The 25,155-nt window shown below is 27.1% G+C and overlaps 3 protein-coding genes across 3 annotated transcripts; all 3 read right to left on the reverse strand.

Moving 5' to 3' along the window:
* Positions 1 to 2,906: 2,906 nt before the first annotated feature.
* On the reverse strand, positions 2,907 to 6,161 carry LOC112639762. The gene is made up of 4 exons (XM_025414734.1): positions 6,126 to 6,161; positions 5,685 to 5,931; positions 5,430 to 5,560; positions 2,907 to 2,966 (listed from the first exon to the last, which is right to left on the reverse strand). Exons 1-4 carry the CDS (start codon positions 6,144 to 6,146, stop codon positions 2,907 to 2,909), a joined length of 459 nt encoding a protein of 152 aa, XP_025270519.1. The 5' UTR covers positions 6,147 to 6,161.
* Positions 6,162 to 7,267: 1,106 nt separating this feature from the next.
* On the reverse strand, positions 7,268 to 9,992 carry LOC112639763 (F-box only protein 21-like). The gene is made up of 3 exons (XM_025414735.1): positions 9,766 to 9,992; positions 7,835 to 8,110; positions 7,268 to 7,724 (listed from the first exon to the last, which is right to left on the reverse strand). Exons 1-3 carry the CDS (start codon positions 9,924 to 9,926, stop codon positions 7,268 to 7,270), a joined length of 894 nt encoding a protein of 297 aa, XP_025270520.1. The 5' UTR covers positions 9,927 to 9,992.
* Positions 9,993 to 16,697: 6,705 nt separating this feature from the next.
* On the reverse strand, positions 16,698 to 25,115 carry LOC112639764 (F-box only protein 21-like). Its single transcript, XM_025414736.1, has 5 exons — positions 25,083 to 25,115; positions 19,966 to 20,058; positions 19,514 to 19,778; positions 19,256 to 19,386; positions 16,698 to 16,757 (listed from the first exon to the last, which is right to left on the reverse strand). Exons 1-5 carry the CDS (start codon positions 25,113 to 25,115, stop codon positions 16,698 to 16,700), a joined length of 582 nt encoding a protein of 193 aa, XP_025270521.1.
* Between the last annotated feature and the right edge of the window lie 40 nt (positions 25,116 to 25,155).

The following is a 25,155-nucleotide window of genomic DNA, read 5'->3' on the forward strand; positions in this document are numbered from 1 at the left end:
TTCTTGATATCAATATTTCAATATTTTTAGTATAAATTATCAAACAATAAACTACTTACATTTTTGTAATAAAATGTTATCATTATAAATTACAAATGCTTTACATGTTAAATACAAAAAAACTATTGAATTACTTTATCATATATCATCTGTGATATCGGGAGTATCTTTTATCAGATATATGATGCTGAATCATTTATGTTCAATTATGAACAATTATTTATGTTCTATACTTAATCATCTCGCGATCTCCTCCCGAACTCTGTAAGTCAGAGGCGACAGTTTTTAAAGTGATCTATGAGTCGCAATGTGCAAAATGAATGTTATTAAATATATATACAGGGTATCTCAAAACTCATAATCAATCTTTCAAAGACAGATTCCTGGGATCATCTGAAGACGATTTTTCCTCAACGAAAATGTTGAGACACTAATAATTTTCAAATTATAAGTGATTGAAAATAAGGGGTTTTTCGTAAACTAAGCTTTGCAGAAATAAAATATTAACAAAACCATATTCTCCGATTAATTTTAAATAGAGTTTACTTTAGTTGAGCTTTAATTTAAGGCTTAATTGCAAAGGTATATGATGACAAAAATCGAACATGCAAAAAATGATGGCATTCATTGACATTTTCGCTGAAGAAAAATCGTCTCCAAATGATCCCAGGAATCTGTCTATGAAAGTTTGATTATGTGTTTTGGGAGGCCCTGTATAATTTAAAAAAATAAAAATATAATATTCATATTTTGCAACGTTTATTTTGAATTAATTTAGATTCCTTCGATGTTTTTAAAAGTGAAAGCGGAAACAAAAATTCATGGAGTTCTTACCTGAGTTTCCCCAATGTCATTTACTGCAAGCATACTGCTTAAATTCTTTCATTCTTTTGTGATTTATGCTTTTTAATTTTTATTTTATTTTTCCTTTATTTATTTTTTCTTTGTTTATTTTTTCTTTTGTGATTCTTTTGTGTGCTTTTTTAAGTTCTTTTTCAATGGAAAAAAAGTAATTCATCTTGTTTAACACTATCTGTTTCGTTTCTGAAACATATTCTCTTTCTTTCTCACTTTTTCCGCTTTTCGTTTTGCTGTTCTTCCTCCCCTCCACCCCGCTCTCACTCTCACTCCTTCTCTCTCTAACCTTCTTGTCATATCTTTTAGAGAAATAAATTCAAACATTTATCATTACATAACATTTACGAGTTCCGTCGCGCGTGCGCTGTTGTGTCTTCAATGATTCCACGAAATGTAATATAGTAAAATCTTGTGAATGAAATGTAATATAGTAATCTCATTTGTTTATTTAATATTAATAATAAAACTGTTTCGCGCGCACATGCATTATTTTATGACCGACTTCTCATTTGTTTTAGAAGATATGGGATGGTGTTAAAGAAAAGCAATTGTCGAAAATCGTGTATTTGAAAAGAATACTAGAAGTGAATCTACCCATAGGGCATAGAATATTGAAGCAATATTATTAATATTGTTGTAACACATTGCTATAACATTGCAATGTTGCCGCAATATTGCTGCAATTTTCTGTACTCTCTTATATATATATATATATATATATATATATATATATATACATATATATATATATATAAAGAGAGTTGTAGTTTAACTACTAAAAATTTATATGCCGAACTATAACATAATTATAATCAGCATTCACACAGGAAGTCTGCTTAAAAAAACCGGCTGTTGTGAGCATGTTGATTCTTGATATCAATATTTCAATATTTTTAGTATAAATTATCAAACAATAAACTACTTACATTTTTGTAATAAAATGTTATCATTATAAATTACAAATGCTTTACATGTTAAATACAAAAAAACTATTGAATTACTTTATCATATATCATCTGTGATATCGGGAGTATCTTTTATCAGATATATGATGCTGAATCATTTATGTTCAATTATGCACAATTATTTATGTTCTATACTTAATCATCTCGCGATCTCCTCCCGAACTCTGTAAGTCAGAGGCGACAGTTTTTAAAGTGATCTATGAATCGCAATGTGCAAAATGAATGTTATTAAATATATATACAGGGTATCTCAAAACTCATAATCAATCTTTCAAAGACAGATTCCTGGGATCATCTAAAGACGATTTTTCCTCAACGAAAATGTTGAGGCACTAATAATTTACGAATTGTATGTGATTGAAAATAAGGGGTATTTCGTAAACTAAGTTTTGCAGAAATAAAATATTAACTAAAATAAAATATTAACTATAAAATATTAAATATTAACTAAAATAAAATATTAACTATAAAACCATATTCTTCGATTAATTTTAAATAGAGTTTACTTTAGTTGAGTTTTAATTTAAGGCTTAATTGCATTTATATGATGACAAAAATCGGGAACATGCAAAAAATGATGGCCTTCATCGTCATTTTCGCTGAGGAAAAATCGTCTCCAAATGATCCCAGGAATCTGTCTTTGAAAGATTGATTATGGGTTTTGGGACACTCTGTATAATTAAAAAAATGAAAATATAATATTCATATTTAGCAACGTTTATTTTGAATTAATTTAGATTACTTGGATGTTTTTAAAAGTGAAAGCGGAACAAAAATTCATGGAGTTCTTACCTGAATTTCCCCAATGTCGTTTACTGCAAGCATACTGCTTAAATTCTTTTATTCTCTTGTGATTTATGCTTTTTTTGTTTCTTTTTTAACGAAAAGTGATTCTTGTCTAACGGCCACTGTTTCATTTCTTAAACATGTTCTCTTTCTTTTTCACTTTCCCTGCTTTTCGTTTTGCAGTTTTCTCTTTCTCTCTCTCTCTCTTTCTCTCTCTCTCTCTCTCTCTCTCTCTCTCATCCTTTTTATCATATTTTTTAGAGAAATAAATTCAAACATTTATCATGATTTACGAGTTCAGTCGCGCATGTACTGTTGTGTCTTCAATGATTCCGCGAAATGTAATATAGTAAAATCCTGTAAATAAAATGCAATATGGTGTAGGTAATCTGGCAATTAAATTAGCCGACGCTTCTTACTAACTCAAATTTATTTAAACAACAATTACAACGTTCGATAACGAGTGACTCGTGTGTGTGTGGTGTGGAGATCGAAGCGTGTATTCTTAGGCACGGAATAGATGCTGCAGACTCTACGTTTACTCTACAAGTTCCGGATACAGAATGCCCCTTGGAAAATCCAGATTCAGCATGCATGATCTTGGGAGAAAGTTTTTATGATCGGAAAGATTCTCGGAGGGATGAGTGATCGTTGTGTAGGAAAAACCGTGTGTCTGCCATGTGTTAATTGGCGATGAAAGGGATCGAAGGATGGCCGCGTAGCATGCAAGGGTTGTAAACGGAGGAGAAAGTGGATGTCGGATGCATGCATGCAGGGATTAGAAAGTTGTATTTAACATGTGTGGAAATGTGTAACACAAGCGGAGTAGGAGACAATTGTCCCTACAATGGTAATCTCTTTTGTTTATTTAAAATTAATAATAAAACTGTTTCGCGCGCACATGCATTATTTTATGACCGAATTGTAATTTGTTTTAGAAGATATGGGATGGTGTTAAAGGAAAGCAATTGTCGAAAATCGTGTATTTGAAAAGAATACTAGAAGTGAATCTACCCATAGAGCATAGAATATTGAAGCAATATTATTAATATTGTTGTAACACATTGCTATAGCATTGCAATGTTGCCGCAATATTGCTGCAATTTTCTGTACTCTATCTTATATATATATATATATATATATATATATATATATATATATATATGTAACGAGAGTTGTAGTTTAACTATCAAAAATTTATATGTCGAACTATAACATAATTATAAACAGCATTCACACAGGAAGTCTGCTTGGAAAAACCGGTTGTTGTGAGCATGTTACTTTTTGATATCAATATTTCAATATAGTATAAATTATCAAACAATAATCATTTTAAAATGTTATAAATGGTTGTTATTAACTCGAAAATAATTGCGGCATCTCTTTGATAATGTCTCGTTAGCATTTTATTTAATACATAATATTCTCGTATTCTCAATTCTTATATTTTGTGACACATAACGCATGCTGTCATTTTCTATTAATCTTTTCATTAATGTAAAATAGTTGTAAATAGTTCCGCATATTACGTTTGAAATCCAAAATACAAGGAGGAAAAAAAAATCGAAAGTTCAGTTCGAAAAAGATCACTCTATTATCCATCAACATAACATCAACATGATTATTTTCATTTCAGCCATGTTTATGATTAGCAATCATTCCAATTGTAAATTTTTGTATTAACTTGGTCTTGTTTTAATATTTTCCAATTATAGGAATATATGTTCGAAAATAATTGATGTCTTTCTTCTCAACTAAATTTTAAATCGATTTTTGTAATAATTTGAATTATAGATAATTATAATTAATATTATTATATATTTATTACCTATACATTATAGCTATTTTTAAAATAATTTTAATAATAATGCATAAAAAATACTTTATATTATAGTTTATATACATATTTATAAGATGGAAAGAATTCTAAATAAATTATTAATTATTAAATTCTAAATTATAAAATCATCCGAAGGAATTAATTATTAAATTCTAAAACAATCACAGAATTATCCGTAATGATAAAATACACATTACAAATGTATTTTTAACAAATTTTATAATCGGTAGAAATTGTTAAACATTATCTGAACATTCGCAAGTTTTCTAAAGCTAAATATCAAAAGCAAATTAATCGATTTCAATGTTCTTGAAATATATAATATTATACAAGAATCATAGCTAAATATGTTTTTCATCAAATATACAATTTTATCTCTTCTTTCCATTTGTAAAATCTTATCCTGCATCATTTCCAAAATATAAAAAATAATTTCAAAATAAAATTTAAAGTAAAATTTAAAATTTATGATAATGAATGTGATTATGTAAATAACTATTCACTTCTGTTGTACGCATCTTCAATAGATTGGCCATTGATTGACATTTATTTATGACAAATATACAGATTAAATTCATCATACATTCAATATTAAAACATCATTTATATTCTATTTTCTCTAATGTAACTCATGAAAATAACTTTAATTTTAACTCTAATTTATAATAAAACAATAAATTTAGATAATATACAGAGATTACATATATTTAGATAATATACATAGATACATAATATACATAATATACATAATTATAATTTCAGTATGGAAAAATTTCAGTAATGGAAAATAATTATAATATTTATAATAGTTTATAATAAAAAAAACTACAGTAGGGACTGACTACTACTATTACTATTTTATAACAAAAAATAATATGACATAAGAAAATGTTTTGATTATATGTTCGCATATATTTACTATCTAACATTACCTAAAAATAATATAAATTATTACTATTATTAAATATTTCATAAATCACCGCAGCATCTTTTGGGTAATGTTTTGCTAGCATTTGATTTGGAATATAATGAGTATCCGTCATTTTACAGAAATATCGCCCTATTTCTGTATTATATATCCACCGTGACTTGCATATCGATGTTATATATCCTAAAACAAAACATATATTTTTATACGTTATACAAATAATACATAATAAATATATATATATATATATACATATATATATATATAGTATGATATATAAACAGAAAGAAACGTTTGAAATTCATACTTTGTGGTACGTAACACATGATGTCATTATCTATCAAAATGATATAATACGGTTCTACAATGTCACATTCGAACTCTAATTGATACGGAGGAAAAGAAAACCATTCAGTTTGATATTTGTTATGCCATCCAATTATGACACCAGCTTTACTTTCAAAATTATCTCCAAAACTAACAACCAATCCAATTGCGAATTTTACTTTATCCGATCTTCTTTCGCAACACTCTTCAATAAGAAGAGATGTACACTGAAAAATTAGAATATAATTGACGTTTCTTTTTTTAATTAAATTTTAAATCGCATTTTGTAGTTCTGATTTTGATTATAGATAATTAATAATTTATAATTATAACAAATATGATTATATATTAATGTACTTTATGTATACATATAATAAACTATCTTCAAAGTGATTTATAATAACATAAAAAAAGTACCTACCATATCATTATTTATATCCATTTCTGAGAGAAGAGTAAAAGAAATATCTATCGGCATATAATTTTTAAAAACTTTTCCTAGTTCATAGATTATCTAAAAAAAAATTAGTTATTAAATTTTATATAAATTATAAAATCATTCCTAATGACAAAATACCAATTACAAATATATAAAATTTAAGATTCTTTGTCAAATTCTATAATCGATAGCAAATGTTGCACATTATGTGAACATTCAAAATTTTTCTAAAGCTAAATACATATGTATTAAAAGCTACTAATTGATTTCAATTTCCTTGAAATGTACTATAGAGGGAGAATCGCTGAGTATTTTCCATCAAATATACAATTTTATATCAGAAAACAATTATATTTATGAATAGAAAGCAAAGATTTTTGTTTAAAACCCTATTCAAATAAAAAATCGTAATACAAATAATTAATAACTCACTTGTTTTATAGGTATAGATGTCTTCATCCGATCCGGCACGTCTTGACGTGATTGATATATAATTATAAAAGAAATCTGCTGATTAAAGAAATCTGCTTGATCGTACATCCGCTCAATATTAAAATATTCTGTATATTCTCTACGACCTCTGTATCGAAAATAAAGAAAAACATATATATAAGTAGATGTATATACAGATATATATAGATATCAGTACTATATCTTTTAATGTGAATTATTTTAGTCTATTTAGAGCAATTTTTTTAAAGTAAAAGTACCGAAGAATATTATTATTTATTTTAATGCTTTAGTCTATTAGATTATACATCTTTTTCTTACATTATGTACATGTGTGAATGTAAACATAATAATATGCGTATATGAAAGGAAAATTAAGTGATCTCAAAATCGAGATCAGGTACATATATTACCTTGGTTTCCAAGCCAAACCAGTTTCTGAAGAAAATATATTGCTATGGTACATCATTGTTAATTCAATATGTATACCCATTCTTCTCGCCACGCAGATATATATTATACACCATAACAGTTTTTTATTATGTAATTCCTGAAAATGATTTTCTCTAATCTGTAACAAAACAATAACTTAAAATAACTTAAAATAAACTTATATATTTTATTTAATGAAAAATAATTATAGTATTTCCGGTAATTTGTAATAAGAAAAAATATCACATAAGAAAATATGCTGCGTATGGGTCGCATATACGTACTTGATCCAATTTCCACGGATAATCTATGTTATAGCAATCGAAATTTAAAATAATATCGTCCAATCTGCATTTAATTTGTCTTGCACTAGTTTCACCCCAATAATTTTCATGAATATTATTATGTTTCCAAAAGGAAAATTGTTTAGATGATATCGAAAATATTTCATGAGTGGGACTTTTCTCTTTAAGAAGCTTTAACACATTTTGCATAATATCTTCAATCAGTTTGTCTACATGGGACGAAGAAATATATTTTTCTGGATGACACCATTGTAATGTTATAGCAAGCACTTTTTCTAAAATTTGTTGTTGATGAGGCTTATTTATAAATTTTTTCCAATTTCTTTCAAAATTTTTTTTAAGCCAGCATCGAAAAAGTTTCATACTGTAATATCTATGTGTTAAATCGCATTCCCTGAAATATTCACAATTTATTGTATATAATTAATATATTAATTTATTTTATATATACATATATATATATATATATTAATTATATTTTAATATATATCTTGAGTCACATACCATGGAGATTGTGTATAAATGCTTCTAATAAATTCATCCTTCAAAATAGCACAATGCATAGAATGCGCATTTGAGCAATCTTTATGTAGGCTGAATAAGGAAGAGAATTCATCTACATATTTATAATTATTAACATAGTAATAATGCTTTTCGGACATATGAGATACATAGGCCCACAATTCTTTTGCGCATTTCATACCGCTTTGCACATCTGTAATATCGGCTTCATAAAAATCTTTATCATCTTCCTCATAATATTTTTTCACAGAAGGCCATCTAAAATTTAAACAGAAATATTTTAACTGATTTTCTTAAATTATATCAAAAATTGTACAATGCCGCATAATATCTAAATCAAATTGAAGAATACATTTAATATTATTAATAAAAATAGGAAATATGAGCGAATAATCTTTAAGCAAATTATAGCAATAATAATATAATAATAATATTATCTTTATAGATTACAATATATGTAAACTTCATTTGGAATGCCAACTGGATTTTGATTTATAATGTCTAAATATCTATGGATGCAAGATACGCCAGACTATTGACTTTAAGATAAATGAAATCTAATGTAAAACGTCTTGAGAGACACGTTTTCCAAATACAGTAGGCGCCAATAATGCCTTAACATATGAAATTGGTCGCATTCGGGATTAATAATGACTAGATATTATTAAGTTATTATTAGTCTCAAATGCGACCATTTCATATGTTAAGGCATCTTTGGCGCCTACTCTACATACATAATTCAGCATGTGTTATACAATGTTTTATTATTTGACAACGTGATATTTTATGATCGATAACATTTTAGTGACAAAATATATACACTATACTAAATAATTACAAAATGCGCAGTTTATTTTTACAATGCAGCATGTGAAGAGCAGTTTATATATTATATTATAACATATAAAGTTTGAATTTCTTATACATTCGCACAGATATCTGCCACAAATTTATGCGTACGTTCAAATATTTTAAACTTTTCGCATCGATTATTAGTAATTCGTGTGGCATAAACGATAAGATTTAAAAGACTATTTATTTTGTGTGATATAAGCTGCGCACTGTCGTGTTTATGGTACAACTTATGTATTGTGTTAAAACATATAAAATAATATTTAAAAAATTAATATTTTTCTATGAGAAAGTTAAAATATCAAATGGCCTGAACAAAAATTATGGTCTAAGATAAATCATCAACTATAAAATTAAAGTTTTTTAGGAAATTTACATACGGGTCGAATGATTTGTCGGTAACACCCATATTTTCATTTTATTATATATTTCTTTCTATATATTTAACGTACAAATCATCTATGAAAACTGATGAAATATAACATGAAGTATTTTATATTATTGCTTTTAATTTAGCTAAAATATATTAATTTCGTATAAAAATATTCCACAAAAATTTATATATTTTAGATTTATTCTTGTTCGAAAAATCATCTCTGTCATAGTTATTCCTATATCTTGCAAGAAATAGTTATTGATAATATAATAAATTATTCTATATTTTTTATAGAACGTTGGAAGAGTTTTTTCGAAAATGTTTAGAAAATTTTTAAACAATGACAGACTTTACATCATTGATAGTTTTTAGCTAAAAATTTTTAAAATTTACAGGATTTTATTAGAGAGATACGCAAAAGAATCAATGCTTAAAATAATGCGATAGCTTCAAAAATTTGCGAATTTTTGAAAATATTGATTAGAAATTAATTTTAAAATTTCTTGAATTACATTTTTATTTTTGGAAATATTTAAAATGCGAAGTATTTGTTTCAAACAGTTCAGGAAACGATTTATTTGGTTTGATATAATTTTTAGTTTCTGGCCAGATTTTTGTCAAATTTTTTCTCATATGTGTGATAAACTACTCAAATAACAAATGAAATAATAAATAAAAAACTTACCTCTGGATAAACTTTTTTCTCCATAGATTTTTGTCATTAATAATTAATTGGCGGAACTGCTTGGATGTGGAGCTAAAGTTTACGATGTCTTTAATGGTGATATCTTTATATTCTAAAATTTTGAAAACTATTTCTGTAGGCATGTGTATTAGCATAGCCATTGTTGTTATTATTAAAATTTAAAAAAATTTTAAAACTTTGAAAAAATTCTGTTTTATTAACGAATCTGTCGATACACTTTAACTTCGCGAATAGTGCACGATGTTCACTGTACGAAGCCAAATCTCAAACTAAACCTTTCGGGGATGTCCTATGGAATGGTTCTAGCAAAGCACGACTATCTTAGGTTTAACTAGAAAGACCAGAAAAGAAAGGGAAAAATGAATTTAATGACATTTCTTTTCCCTCTCTTTCGAGCATGCGCAGTGAGTTTTACCGGACTTATCTGCTTTTATGAATAGTGGCAATTTTTGACTATTTACTTTTTCCGATAAAGGAAACAAAGAACGGACACTTTCTTTATGCATTCTTTAATTCTTGACTGTGATTCATATTTTATCTATTTCCATAAATAACGGTATTAATGCTCATAATAAGCTCTATGTGATTTATATAGCCTATTTGATTCTCTTCTGTTAAAATATTTTAATATTGTTTATATTTCTGCACAAAAAATATATATCCTAATCTCACTCATTTATCTATTTATTAAGTAGCTTAAAAAAGATCTCTTTTAAAACTCATACATTTTTATCAAAATTGATTTAATTTTTTTATTTATAAAAAAAATTTATAAAGAATATAAGCCATGCTTGGTTAATAAAAAATGATGTGCAAAAGATGACACCGAACTATGTTATTGTATCGAAAATAATTATAAGAACCGATCCGAGCTCGGTGAAATGCATACTCCTCTTGCCATCCGTAGATTGGCAAGAGCCGGGAGTAAAAATGCTTTTTTATATCTTTAATTATATATATATGTATATATATATATATATATATATATATATATAAACTACTTACATTTTTGAAATAAAATTTTATCGTTATAAATTACAAATGCTTTACATGTTAATTACAAAAAAACTATTGAATTACTTTATCATATATTATCTGTGATATCGGGAATATCTTTTATCAGATATATGATGCTGAACCATTTATGTTCAATTATGCACAATTATTTATGTTCTATACTTAATCATCTCGCGATCTCCTCCCAAACTCTGTAAGTCAGAGGCGACAGTTTTTAAAGTGATCTATGAGTCGCAATGTGCAAAATGAATGTTATTAAATATATATACAGGGTATTTCAAAACTCATAATCAATCTTTCAAAGACAGATTCCTGGGATCATCTGAAGACGATTTTTCCTCAACGAAAATGTTGAGACACTAAAAATTTTCGAATTATAAGTGATTGAAAATAAGGGGTTTTTCGTAAACTAAGCTTTGCAGAAATAAAATATTAACAAAACCATATTCTCCGATTAATTTTAAATAGAGTTTACTTTAGTTGAGCTTTAATTTAAAGCTTAATTGCAAAGGTATATGATGACAAAAATCGAACATGCAAAAAATGATGGCCTTCATTGACATTTTCGCTGAAGAAAAATCGTCTCCAAATGATACCAGGAATCTGTCTATGAAAGTTTGATTATGTGTTTTGGGAGACCCTGTATAATTTAAAAAAATAAAAATATAATATTCATATTTTGCAACGTTTATTTTGAATTAATTTAGATTCCTTCGATGTTTTTAAAAGTGAAAGCGGAAACAAAAATTCATGGAGTTCTTACCTGAGTTTCCCCAATGTCATTTACTGCAAGCATACTGCTTAAATTCTTTCATTCTTTTGTGATTTATGCTTTTTAACTTTTATTTTATTTTTCCTTTATTTATTTTTTCTTTGTTTATTTTTTCTTTTGTGATTTATTTGTGTGCTTTTTTAATTTCTTTTTCAATGGAAAAAAAGTAATTCATCTTGTTTAACACCATCTGTTTCGTTTCTGAAACATATTCTCTTTCTTTCTCACTTTTTCCGTTTTTCGTTTGGCTGTTCTTCCTCCCCCCCCCCACGCTCTCATTCTCTCTCCTTCTCTCTCTAACCTTCTTGTCATATTTTTCAGAGAAATAAATTCAAACATTTATCATTACATAACATTTACGAGTTCCGTCGCGCGTGCGCTGTTGTGTCTTCAATGATTCCACGAAATGTAATATAGTAAAATCTTGTGAATGAAATGTAATATAGTAATATCTTTTGTTTATTTAATATTAATAATAAAACTATTTCGCGCGCACATAAATTATTTTACGACCGACTTGTAATTCGTTTTAGAATATATGGGATGATGTTAAAGAAAAGTAATTTAACCGAAAATCGTGTATTTGAAAAGAATACTAGAAGTGAATCTACCCATAGGGCATAGAATATTGAAGCAATATTATTAATATTGTTGTAACACATTGCTATAACATTGCAATGTTGCCGCAATATTGCTGCAATTTTCTGTACTCTCTTATATATATATATATATATATATATATATATATACATATATATATATATATATAAAGAGAGTTGTAGTTTAACTACCAAAAATTTATATGCCAAACTATAACATAATTATAATCAGCATTCACACAGGAAGTCTGCTTGGAAAAACCGGCTGGTGTGAGCATGTTGATTCTTGATATCAATATTTCAATATTTTTAGTATAAATTATCAAACAATAAACTACTTACATTTTTGTAATAAAATGTTATCATTATAAATTACAAATGCTTTACATGTTAAATACAAAAAAACTATTGAATTACTTTATCATATATCATCTGTGATATCGGGAGTATCTTTTATCAGATATATGATGCTGAATCATTTATGTTCAATTATGCACAATTATTTATGTTCTATACTTAATCATCTCGCGATCTCCTCCCGAACTCTGTAAGTCAGAGGCGACAGTTTTTAAAGTGATCTATGAATCGCAATGTGCAAAATGAATGTTATTAAATATATATACAGGGTATCTCAAAACTCATAATCAATCTTTCAAAGACAGATTCCTGGGATCATCTAAAGACGATTTTTCCTCAACGAAAATGTTGAGGCACTAATAATTTACGAATTGTATGTGATTGAAAATAAGGGGTATTTCGTAAACTAAGTTTTGCAGAAATAAAATATTAACTAAAATAAAATATTAACTATAAAATATTAAATATTAACTAAAATAAAATATTAACTATAAAACCATATTCTTCGATTAATTTTAAATAGAGTTCACTTTAGTTGAGTTTTAATTTAAGGCTTAATTGCATTTATATGATGACAAAAATCGGGAACATGTAAAAAATGATGGCCTTCATCGTCATTTTCGCTGAGGAAAAATCGTCTCCAAATGATCCCAGGAATCTGTCTTTGAAAGATTGATTATGGGTTTTGGGACACTCTGTATAATTAAAAAAATGAAAATATAATATTCATATTTAGCAACGTTTATTTTGAATTAATTTAGATTACTTGGATGTTTTTAAAAGTGAAAGCGGAACAAAAATTCATGGAGTTCTTACCTGAGTTTCCCCAATGTCGTTTACTGCAAGCATACTGCTTAAATTCTTTTATTCTCTTGTGATTTATGCTTTTTTTGTTTCTTTTTTAACGAAAAGTGATTCTTGTCTAACGGCCACTGTTTCATTTCTTAAACATGTTCTCTTTCTTTTTCACTTTCCCTGCTTTTCGTTTTGCAGTTTCCTCTTTCTCTCTCTCTCTCTTTCTCTCTCTCTCTCTCTCTCTCTCTCTCTCTCTCATCCTTTTTATCATATTTTTTAGAGAAATAAATTCAAACATTTATCATGATTTACGAGTTCAGTCGCATGTACTGTTGTGTCTTCAATGATTCCGCGAAATGTAATATAGTAAAATCCTGTAAATAAAATGCAATATGGTGTAGGTAATCTGGCAATTAAATTAGCCGACGCTTCTTACTAACTCAAATTTATTTAAACAACAATTACAACGTTCGATAACGAGTGACTCGTGTGTGTGTGGTGTGGAGATCGAAGCGTGTATTCTTAGGCGCGGAATAGATGCTGCAGACTCTACGTTTACTCTACAAGTTCCGGATACAGAATGCTCCTTGGAAAATCCAGATTCAGCATGCATGATCTTGGGAGAAAGTTTTTATGATCGGAAAGATTTTCGGAGGGATGAGTGATCGTTGTGTAGGAAAAACCGTGTGTCTGCCACGTGTTAATTGGCGATGAAACGGATCGAAGGATGGCCGCGTAGCATGCAAGGGTTGTAAACGGAGGAGAAAGTGGATGTCGGATGCATGCATGCAGGGATTAGAAAGTTGTATTTAACATGTGTGGAAATGTGTAACACAAGCGGAGTAGGAGACAATTGTCCCTACAATGGTAATCTCTTTTGTTTATTTAAAATTAATAATAAAACTGTTTCGCGCGCACATGCATTATTTTATGACCGACTTGTAATTTGTTTTAGAAGATATGGGATGGTGTTAAAGAAAAGCAATTGTCGAAAATCGTGTATTTGAAAAGAATACTAGAAGTGAATCTACCCATAGGGCATAGAATATTGAAGCAATATTATTAATATTGTTGTAACACATTGCTATAACATTGCAATGTTGCCGCAATATTGCTGCAATTTTCTGTACTCTCTTATATATATATATATATATATATATATATATATATATATATATATACATATATATATACAGGGTGAGGCATCTAAAACAGGCCACCTGAATAACTCCGTTGGTAAGCCGAATATAAAAAAATTGTTCAGACAAAAGTTGTATGGTTTCAAGGGGGACATATGATGGTGTCATTAGTTTAATCTTGAAGAGCCACCCGAAGGTCACGTGAAGGTCAGCTCCAACTTTTTAAATGGGACACCTTATATGCTTTTGCATATTCTTGTAGCTCATCTCAAGAGCTTTCCAAAACACTACAATTATGTTAGTTTTCATTAAATACTTTCCAAGTTATGAGGCTTGAAATCATTTTTTAATTTTACATAAACCGTAAAATATCTTGTAAAATATTCATTTTTCGATTATTTTACCTTAATACTTTTATGTACAAAATAATGAGAAGAATCAATTGGTGTAAAGAAAACACATAATTGCTTCGAACAAAAAAATGTAATTGTTAATTGCAAATTACATTTTTTTGTTCGAAGCAATTATGTGTTTTCTTTACACCAATTGATTCTTCTCATTATTTTGTACATAAAAGTATTAAGGTAAAATAATCGAAAAATGAATATTTTACAAGATATTTTACGGTTTATGTAAAATTAAAAAATGATTTCAAGCCTCATAACTTGGAAAGTATTTAATGAAAACTAACATAATTGTAGTGTTTTGGAAAGCTCTTGAGATGAGCTACAAGAATATGTAAAAGCATATAAGGTGTCCCATTTAAAAAGTTGGAGCTGACCTTCACGTGACCTTCGGGTGGCTCTTCAAGATTAAACTAATGACACCATCATATGTCCCCCTTGAAATCATACAACTTTTGTCTGAACAATTTTTTTGTATTCGGCTTACCAACGGAGTTATTCAGGTGGCCTGTTTTAGATGCCTCACCCTGTATATATAAAGAGAGTTGTAGTTTAACTACCAAAAATTTATATGCCGAACTATAACATAATTATAATCAGCATTCACACAGGAAGTCTGCTTAAAAAAACCGGCTGTTGTGAGCATGTTGATTCTTGATATCAATATTTCAATATTTTTAGTATAAATTATCAAACAATAAACTACTTACATTTTTGTAATAAAATGTTATCATTATAAATTACAAATGCTTTACATGTTAAATACAAAAAAACTATTGAATTACTTTATCATATATCATCTGTGATATCGGGAGTATCTTTTATCAGATATATGATGCTGAATCATTTATGTTCAATTATGCACAATTATTTATGTTCTATACTTAATCATCTCGCGATCTCCTCCCGAACTCTGTAAATCAGAGGCGACAGTTTTTAAAGTGATCTATGAATCGCAATGTGCAAAATGAATGTTATTAAATATATATACAGGGTATCTCAAAACTCATAATCAATCTTTCAAAGACAGATTCCTGGGATCATCTAAAGACGATTTTTCCTCAACGAAAATGTTGAGGCACTAATAATTTACGAATTGTATGTGATTGAAAATAAGGGGTATTTCGTAAACTAGGTTTTGCAGAAATAAAATATTAACTAAAATAAAATATTAACTATAAAATATTAAATATTAACTAAAATAAAATATTAACTATAAAACCATATTCTTCGATTAATTTTAAATAGAGTTTACTTTAGTTGAGTTTTAATTTAAGGCTTAATTGCATTTATATGATGACAAAAATCGGGAACATGCAAAAAATGATGGCCTTCATCGTCATTTTCGCTGAGGAAAAATCGTCTCGAAATGATCCCAGGAATCTGTCTTTGAAAGATTGATTATGGGTTTTGGGACACTCTGTATAATTAAAAAAATGAAAATATAATATTCATATTTAGCAACGTTTATTTTGAATTAATTTAGATTACTTGGATGTTTTTAAAAGTGAAAGCGGAACAAAAATTCATGGAGTTCTTACCTGAGTTTCCCCAATGTCGTTTACTGCAAGCATACTGCTTAAATTCTTTTATTCTCTTGTGATTTATGCTTTTTTTGTTTCTTTTTTAACGAAAAGTGATTCTTGTCTAACGGCCACTGTTTCATTTCTTAAACATGTTCTCTTTCTTTTTCACTTTCCCTGCTTTTCGTTTTGCAGTTTTCTCTTTCTCTCTCTCTCTCTTTTTCTCTCTCTCTCTCTCTCTCTCTCATCCTTTTTATCATATTTTTTAGAGAAATAAATTCAAACATTTATCATGATTTACGAGTTCAGTCGCGCATGTACTGTTGTGTCTTCAATGATTCCGCGAAATGTAATATAGTAAAATCCTGTAAATAAAATGCAATATGGTGTAGGTAATCTGGCAATTAAATTAGCCGACGCTTCTTACTAACTCAAATTTATTTAAACAACAATTACAACGTTCGATAACGAGTGACTCGTGTGTGTGTGGTGTGGAGATCGAAGCGTGTATTCTTAGGCGCGGAATAGATGCTGCAGACTCTCGTTTACTCTACAAGTTCCGGATACAGAATGCCCCTTGGAAAATCCAGATTCAGCATGCATGATCTTGGGAGAAAGTTTTTATGATCGGAAAGATTCTCGGAGGGATGAGTGATCGTTGTGTAGGAAAAACCGTGTGTCTGCCATGTGTTAATTGGCGATGAAAGGGATCGAAGGATGGCCGCGTAGCATGCAAGGGTTGTAAACGGAGGAGAAAGTGGATGTCGGATGCATGCATGCAGGGATTAGAAAGTTGTATTTAACATGTGTGGAAATGTGTAACACAAGCGGAGTAGGAGACAATTGTCCCTACAATGGTAATCTCTTTTGTTTATTTAAAATTAATAATAAAACTGTTTCGCGCGCACATGCATTATTTTATGACCGAATTGTAATTTGTTTTAGAAGATATGGGATGGTGTTAAAGGAAAGCAATTGTCGAAAATCGTGTATTTGAAAAGAATACTAGAAGTGAATCTACCCATAGAGCATAGAATATTGAAGCAATATTATTAATATTGTTGTAACACATTGCTATAGCATTGCAATGTTGCCGCAATATTGCTGCAATTTTCTGTACTCTATCTTATATATATATATATATATATATATATATATATATATATATATATATATGTAACGAGAGTTGTAGTTTAACTATCAAAAATTTATATGTCGAACTATAACATAATTATAAACAGCATTCACACAGGAAGTCTGCTTGGAAAAACCGGTTGTTGTGAGCATGTTACTTTTTGATATCAATATTTCAATATAGTATAAATTATCAAACAATAATCATTTTAAAATGTTATAAATGGTTGTTATTAACTCGAAAATAATTGCGGCATCTCTTTGATAATGTCTCGTTAGCATTTTATTTAATACATAATATTCTCGTATTCTCAATTCTTATATTTTGTGACACATAACGCATGCTGTCATTTTCTATTAATCTTTTCATTAATGTAAAATAGTTGTAAATAGTTCCGCATATTACGTTTGAAATCCAAAATACAAGGAGGAAAAGAAAACCGAAAGTTCAGTTCGAAAAAGATCACTCTATTATCCATCAACATGACATCAACATTATTTTCATTTCAGCCATGTTTATGATTAGCAATCATTCCAATTGTAAATTTTTGTATTAACTTGATCTTGTTTTAATATTTTCCAGTTAGAGGAATACATGTTCGAAAATAATTGATGTCTTTCTTCTCAACTAAATTTTAAATCGATTTTTGTAATAATTTAATTACAGATAATTATAATTAATATTATTATATATTTATTATCTATATATTATAACTATTTTTAAAATAATTTTTATAATGACGCATAAAAAATACTTTATATTATAGTTTATATACATATTTATAAGATGGAAAGAATTCTAAATCAATTATTAGTTATTAAATTCTAAATTATAAAATCATCCGAAGGAATTAATTATTGAATTCTAAAACAATCACAGAATTATCCGTAATGACAAAATACACATTACAAATGTATTTTTAATAAATTTTATAATTGGTAGAAATTGTTACACATTATCTGAACATTCGCAAGTTTTCTAAAGCTAAATATTAAAAGCAAATTAATCGACTTCAATGTTCTTGAAATATATTATATAGGAATCATAGCTAAATGTAGCTAATGTGTTTTTCATCAAATATACAATTTTATCTTTTCTTTCTTTTTAAAAATCTTATCCTGCACCATTTCCAAAATATAAAAAATAATTTCAAAATAAAATTTAAAGTAAAATTTAAAATGTATGATAATGAATGTGATTATGTAAATAACTATTCACTTTTGTTGTACGCATTTTCAATGGATTGGCCATTGATTGACATTTATTTATGACAAATATACAGATTAAATTCATCATACATTCAATATTAAAACATCCTTTATATCCTATTTTCCCTAATGTAACTAATGAAAGTAATTTTAATTTTAACTCTAATTTGTAATAAAACAATAAATTTAGATAATATACAAAGATTACATATATTTAGATAATATACATAGATACATAATATACATAATATACATAATTATAATTTCAGTATGGAAAAATTTCAGTAATGGAAAATAATTATAATATTTATAATAGTTCATAATAAAAAAACTACAGTAGAGACTGACTACTACTATTACTATTTTATAACAAAAAAAAATATGACATAAGAAAATATTTTGATTATATGTTCGCATATATCTACTATCTAAAACTACCTAAAAATAGTATTAATAAAATATTAAAAATAGTATTAGTAAATTATAAATTATTATTATTATTAAATATTTCATAAATCACCGCAGCATCTTTTGGGTAATGTTTTGCTAGCATTTGATTAGGGATATAATGTGTATCCGTCATTTTACAGAAATATCGCCCTATTTCTGTATTATATATCCACCGTGACTTGCATATCGATGTTATAAATCCTAAAACAAACATAAATTTTTATACGTTATACAAATAATACATAATAAATATATATATATATATATATATATATATATATATATATTGTATGATATATAAACAGAAAGAAACATTTGATATTCATACTTTGTGGTACGTAACACATGATGTCATTATCTATCAAAATGATATAATACGGTTCTACGTGGTTCCCAATGTCACATTCGAACTCTAATTGATACGGAGGAAAAGAAAACCATTCAGTTTGATATTTGTTATGCCATCCAATTATGACACCGACGTAACCAGCTTTACTTTCATAATTATCTCCAAAACTAACAACCATTCCAATTGCGAATTTTACTTTATCCGATCTTCTTTCGCAACACTTTTCAATAAGAAGAGATGTACACTGAAAAATTAGAATATAATTGACGTTTCTTTTTTTAATTAAATTTTAAATCGAGTTTTGTAGTTTTGATTTTGATTATAGATAATAATTTATAATTATAAAATATGATTATATATTAATGTACTTTATGTATACATATAATAAACTATCTTCAAAGTGATTTATAATAACATAAAAAAGTACCTACCATATCATTATTTATATCTATTTCTGAGAGAAGAGTAAAAGAAATATCTGTCGGCATATAATTTTTAAAAACTTTTCCTAGTTCATAGATTATCTAAAAAAAAAATTAGTTATTATTAATTTTATTATTATTAAATTTTAAATAAATTATAAATTATTTGTAATAACAAAATTCCAATTACATATATATAAAATTTAAGATTCTTTGTCAAATTCTATAATCGATAGCAATTGTTGCACATTATGTGAACATTCACAATTTTTCTAAAGCTAAATACATATGTATTAAAAGCTACTAATTGATTTCAATTTCCTTGAAATGTACTATAGAGGGAGAATCGCTGAGTATTTTCCATCAAATATACAATTTTATCTTAGAAAACATTTATATTTATAACAATTATATTTATGAATAGAAAGCAAAGATTTTTGTTTAAAACCTATTCAAATAAAAATCGTAATACAAATAATTAATAACTCACTTGTTTTATAGATATCTTCATCCGATCCGGCACGTCTTGATGTGATTGATATATAATTATAAAGAAATCTGCTGATTAAAGAAATCTGCTTGATCGTACATCCGCTCAATATTAAAATATTCTGTATATTCTCTACGACCTCTGTATAGAATAAAGAAAAATATATATAAGTAGATGTATATACAGTATAGCAGATGTATATATAGATATATATAGATATCAGTACTTATCTTTTAATGTGAATTATTTTAGTCTATTTAGAGCAATTTTTTAAAAGTAAAAGTACCGAAAAAAATTATTATTTATTCTAATGCTTTAGTCTATTAGATTATACATCTTTTCTTTACATTATGTACATGTGTGAATGTAAAATATTAGCGTATATGAAAGGAAAATTAAGTGATCTCAAAATCGAGATCAGGTACATATATTACCTTGGTTTCCAAGCCAAACAAGTTTCTGAAGAAAATATATTGCTACGGTACATCATTGTTAATTCAATATGTATACCCATTCTTCTCGCCACGCAGATATATATTATACACCATAACAGTTTTTATTATGTAATTCCTGAAAATGATTTTCTCTAATCTGTAACAAAACAATAACTTAAAATAACTTAAAATAAACTTATATATTTTATTTAATGAAAAATAATTATAGTATTTCCGGTAATTTGTAATAAGAAAAAATATCACATAAGAAAATATGCTGCGTATGGGTCCGCATATACGTACTTGATCCAATTTCCACGGATAATCTATGTTATAGCAATCGAAATTTAAAATAATATCGTCCAATCTGCATTTAATTTGTCTTGCACTAGTTTCACCCCAATAATTTTCATGAATATTATTATGTTTCCAAAAGGAAAATTGTTTAGATGATATCGAAAATATTTCATGAGTGGGACTTTTCTCTTTAAGAAGCTTTAACACATTTTGCATAATATCTTCAATCAGTTTGTCTACATGGGACGAAGAAATATATTTTTCTGGATGACACCATTGTAATGTTATAGCAAGCACTTTTTCTAAAATTTGTTGTTGATGAGGCTTATTTATAAATTTTTTCCAATTTCTTTCAAAATTTTTTTTAAGCCAGCATCGAAAAAGTTTCATACTGTAATATCTATGTGTTAAATCGCATTCCCTGAAATATTCACAATTTATTGTACATAATTAATATATTAATTTATTTTATATATACATACATATATATATATATATTAATTATATTTTAATATATATCTTGAGTCACATACCATGGAGATTGTGTATAAATGCTTCTAATAAATTCATCTTTCAAAATAGCACAATGCATAGAATGCGCATTTGAGCAATCTTTATGTAGGCTGAATAAGGAAGAGAATTCATCTACATATTTATGATTATTAACATAGTAATAATGCTTTTCGGACATGTGAGATACATAGGCCCACAATTCTTTTGCGCATTTCATACCGCTTTGCACATTTGTAATATCGGCTTCATAAAAATCTTTATCATCTTCCTCATAATATTTTTTCACAGAAGGCCATCTAAAATTTAAACAGAAATATTTTAACTGATTTTCTTAAATCATATCAAAAATTGTACAATGCCGAATAATATCTAAATCAAATTGAAGAATACATTTAATATTATTAATAAAAATAGGAAATATGAGCGAATAATCTTTAAGCAAATTATATCAATAATAATATAATAATAATATTATCTTTATAGATTACAATATATGTAAACTTCATTTGGAATGCCAACTGGATTTTGATTTATAATGTCTAAATATCTATGGATGCAAGATACGCCAGACTATTGACTTTAAGATAAATGAAATCTAATGTAAAACGTCTTGAGAGACACGTTTTTCAAATACAGTAGGCGCTAATAATGTTTAACATATGAAATTGGTCGCATTTCGGGATTAATAATGACTAGATATTATTAAGTTATTATTAGTCTCAAATGCGACCATTTCATATGTTAAGGCATCATTGGCGCCTACTGTACATACATAATTCAGCATGTTTTATACAATGTTTCATTATTTGACAACGTGATATTTTATGATCGATAACATTCTTGTGACCAAATATATACACTATACTAAATAATTACAAAATGCGCAGTTTATTTTTACAATGCAGCATGTGACGAACAGTTTATATATTATATTATAACATATAAAGTTTGAATTTCTTATACATTCGCACAGATATCTGCCACAAATTTATGCGTACGCTCAAATATTTTAAACTTCTCGTATCGATTATTAGTAATTCGTGTGGCATAAACGATAAGATTTAAAAAACTATTTATTTTGTGTGATATAAGCTGCGCACTGTCGTGTTCATGGTACAACTTATGTATTACGTGTTAAAACATAAAATAATATAAAGAAATTAATATTTTTCTATGAGAAAGTTAAAATATCAAATGGCTGAACAAAAATTATAGTCTACGATGAATCATCAACTAAGAAATTAAAGTTTTGTAGAAAATGTACATATGGGCCGAATGATTTGTCGGTAACACACATATTTTCATTTTATTATATATTTCTTTGTATATATTTAACGTACAGATCATCTATGAAAACTGATGAAATATAACATGAAGTATTTTATATTATTGCTTTTAATTTAGCTAAAATATATTAATTTCGTATAAAAATATTCCACAAAAATGTATATATTTAGATTTATTCTTGTTCGAAAAATCATCTCTGTCATAGTTATTCCTATTCCTTGCAAGAAATAGTTATTGATAATATAATAAATTATTCTATATTTTTTATAGAACCTTGGAAGAGTTTTTCCGAAAATGTTTAGAAAATATTTTTAACAAAGACAGACTTTACATCATTGATAGTTTTTAGCTAAAAATTTTTAAAATTTACAGGATTTTATTAGAGACGCAAAAGAATCGATTCTTAGAACAATGCGATAGCATTGCGAATATGCGAATTTTTGAAAATATTGATTAGAAATTAATTTTAATATTCTTGAATTACATTTTTATTTTTAAAAATATTTAAAATGCGAGTATTTGTTTCAAACAGTTCAGGAAACGATTTATTTAGTTTGATATAATTTTTAGTTTCTGGCCAGATTTTTGTCAAATTTTTTCTCATATGTGTGATAAACTACTCAAATAACAAATGAAATAATAAATAAAAAACTTACCTCTGGATAAACTTTTTTCTCCATAGATTTTTGTCATTAATAATTAATTGGCGGAACTGCTTGGATGTGGAGCTAAAGTTTACGATGTCTTTAATTGGTGATATCTTTATATTCTAAAATTTTGAAAACTATTTCTGTAGGCATGTGTATTAGCATAGCCATTGTTGTTATTATTAAAATTTAAAAAAATTTTAAAACTTTGAAAAAATTCTGTTTTATTAACGAATCTGTCGATACACTTTAACGCGAATAGTGCACGATGTTCACTGTACGAAGCCAAATCTCAAACTAAACCTTTCGGGGATGTCCTATGGAATGGTTCTAACAAAGCACGACTATCTTAGGTTTAACTAGAAAGACCAATAAAGAAACGGAAAAATGAATTTAATGGCATTTCTTTTCCCTCTCTTTCGAGCATGCGCAGTGAGTTTTACGGGACTTATCTGCTTTTATGAATAGTGGCAATTTTTGACTATTTACTTTTTCCGATAAAGGAAACAAAGAACGGATACTTTCTTTATGCATTCTTTAATTCTTGTCTGTGATTCATATTTTATCTATTTCCATAAATAACGGTTTTAATTAATGCTCATAGTAAGCTCTATGTGATTTATATGGCTTATTTGATTCTCTTCTGTTAATATATTTTAACATTGTTTTTATTTCTGCACAAAAAAATATATCCTAATCTCACTCATTTATCTATTTATTTAGTAGCTTAAAAAAAGATCTCTTTTAAAACTCATACATTTTTATCAAAATTGATTTAATTTTTTTATTCATAAAAAAAATTTATAAAGAATATAAGCCATGCTTGATTAATAAAAAATGATGTGCAAAAGATGACACCGAACTATGTTATTGTTATCGAGAATAATTATAAGAACCGATCCGAGCTCGGTGAAACGCATACTTCTTTTGCCATCCGTAGATTGGCAACAGCCGGGAATAAAAAATGCTTTTTTTATATCTTTATTATAATATATATATATATATATATATATATATATATATAAACTACTTACATTTTTGAAATAAAATTTTATCATTATAAATTACAAATACTTTACATGTTAAATACAAAAAAACTATTGAATTACTTGATCTATATCATCTGTGATATCGAGAGTATCTTTTATCAGACTATATGATGCTGTAATCATTTTATGTTCACATTATGCACAATTATTTATGATTTTCTATACTTAATCATCTCGCGATTCTTCTCCCGAACTCTGTAAGTCAGAGGCGGACAGTTTTTAAAATGAATCTATGTGTCGCCTGCGTGGGAAAATGATTGTTTATTAAATATATATATATATAATTTTAAAAAAATGAAAATATAATATTCATATTAATATATTTTGCAACGTTATTTTGAATTAATTTAGATTCCTCCGATGTTTCTAAAAAGTTGATAGCGGAACAAAAATTCATGGAGTTTCTTACCTTGAGTTCTTCAATGTCGTTTACTGCAAGCATATTGCTTAAATTCTTTCATTCTTTGTGATTTATGGTTTTT

The sequence above is a fragment of the Camponotus floridanus genome, unplaced genomic scaffold (assembly GCF_003227725.1).
Source record: "Camponotus floridanus strain SB8 unplaced genomic scaffold, Cflo_v7.5 scaffold89, whole genome shotgun sequence".
Classification (NCBI taxonomy): domain Eukaryota; kingdom Metazoa; phylum Arthropoda; class Insecta; order Hymenoptera; family Formicidae; genus Camponotus; species Camponotus floridanus.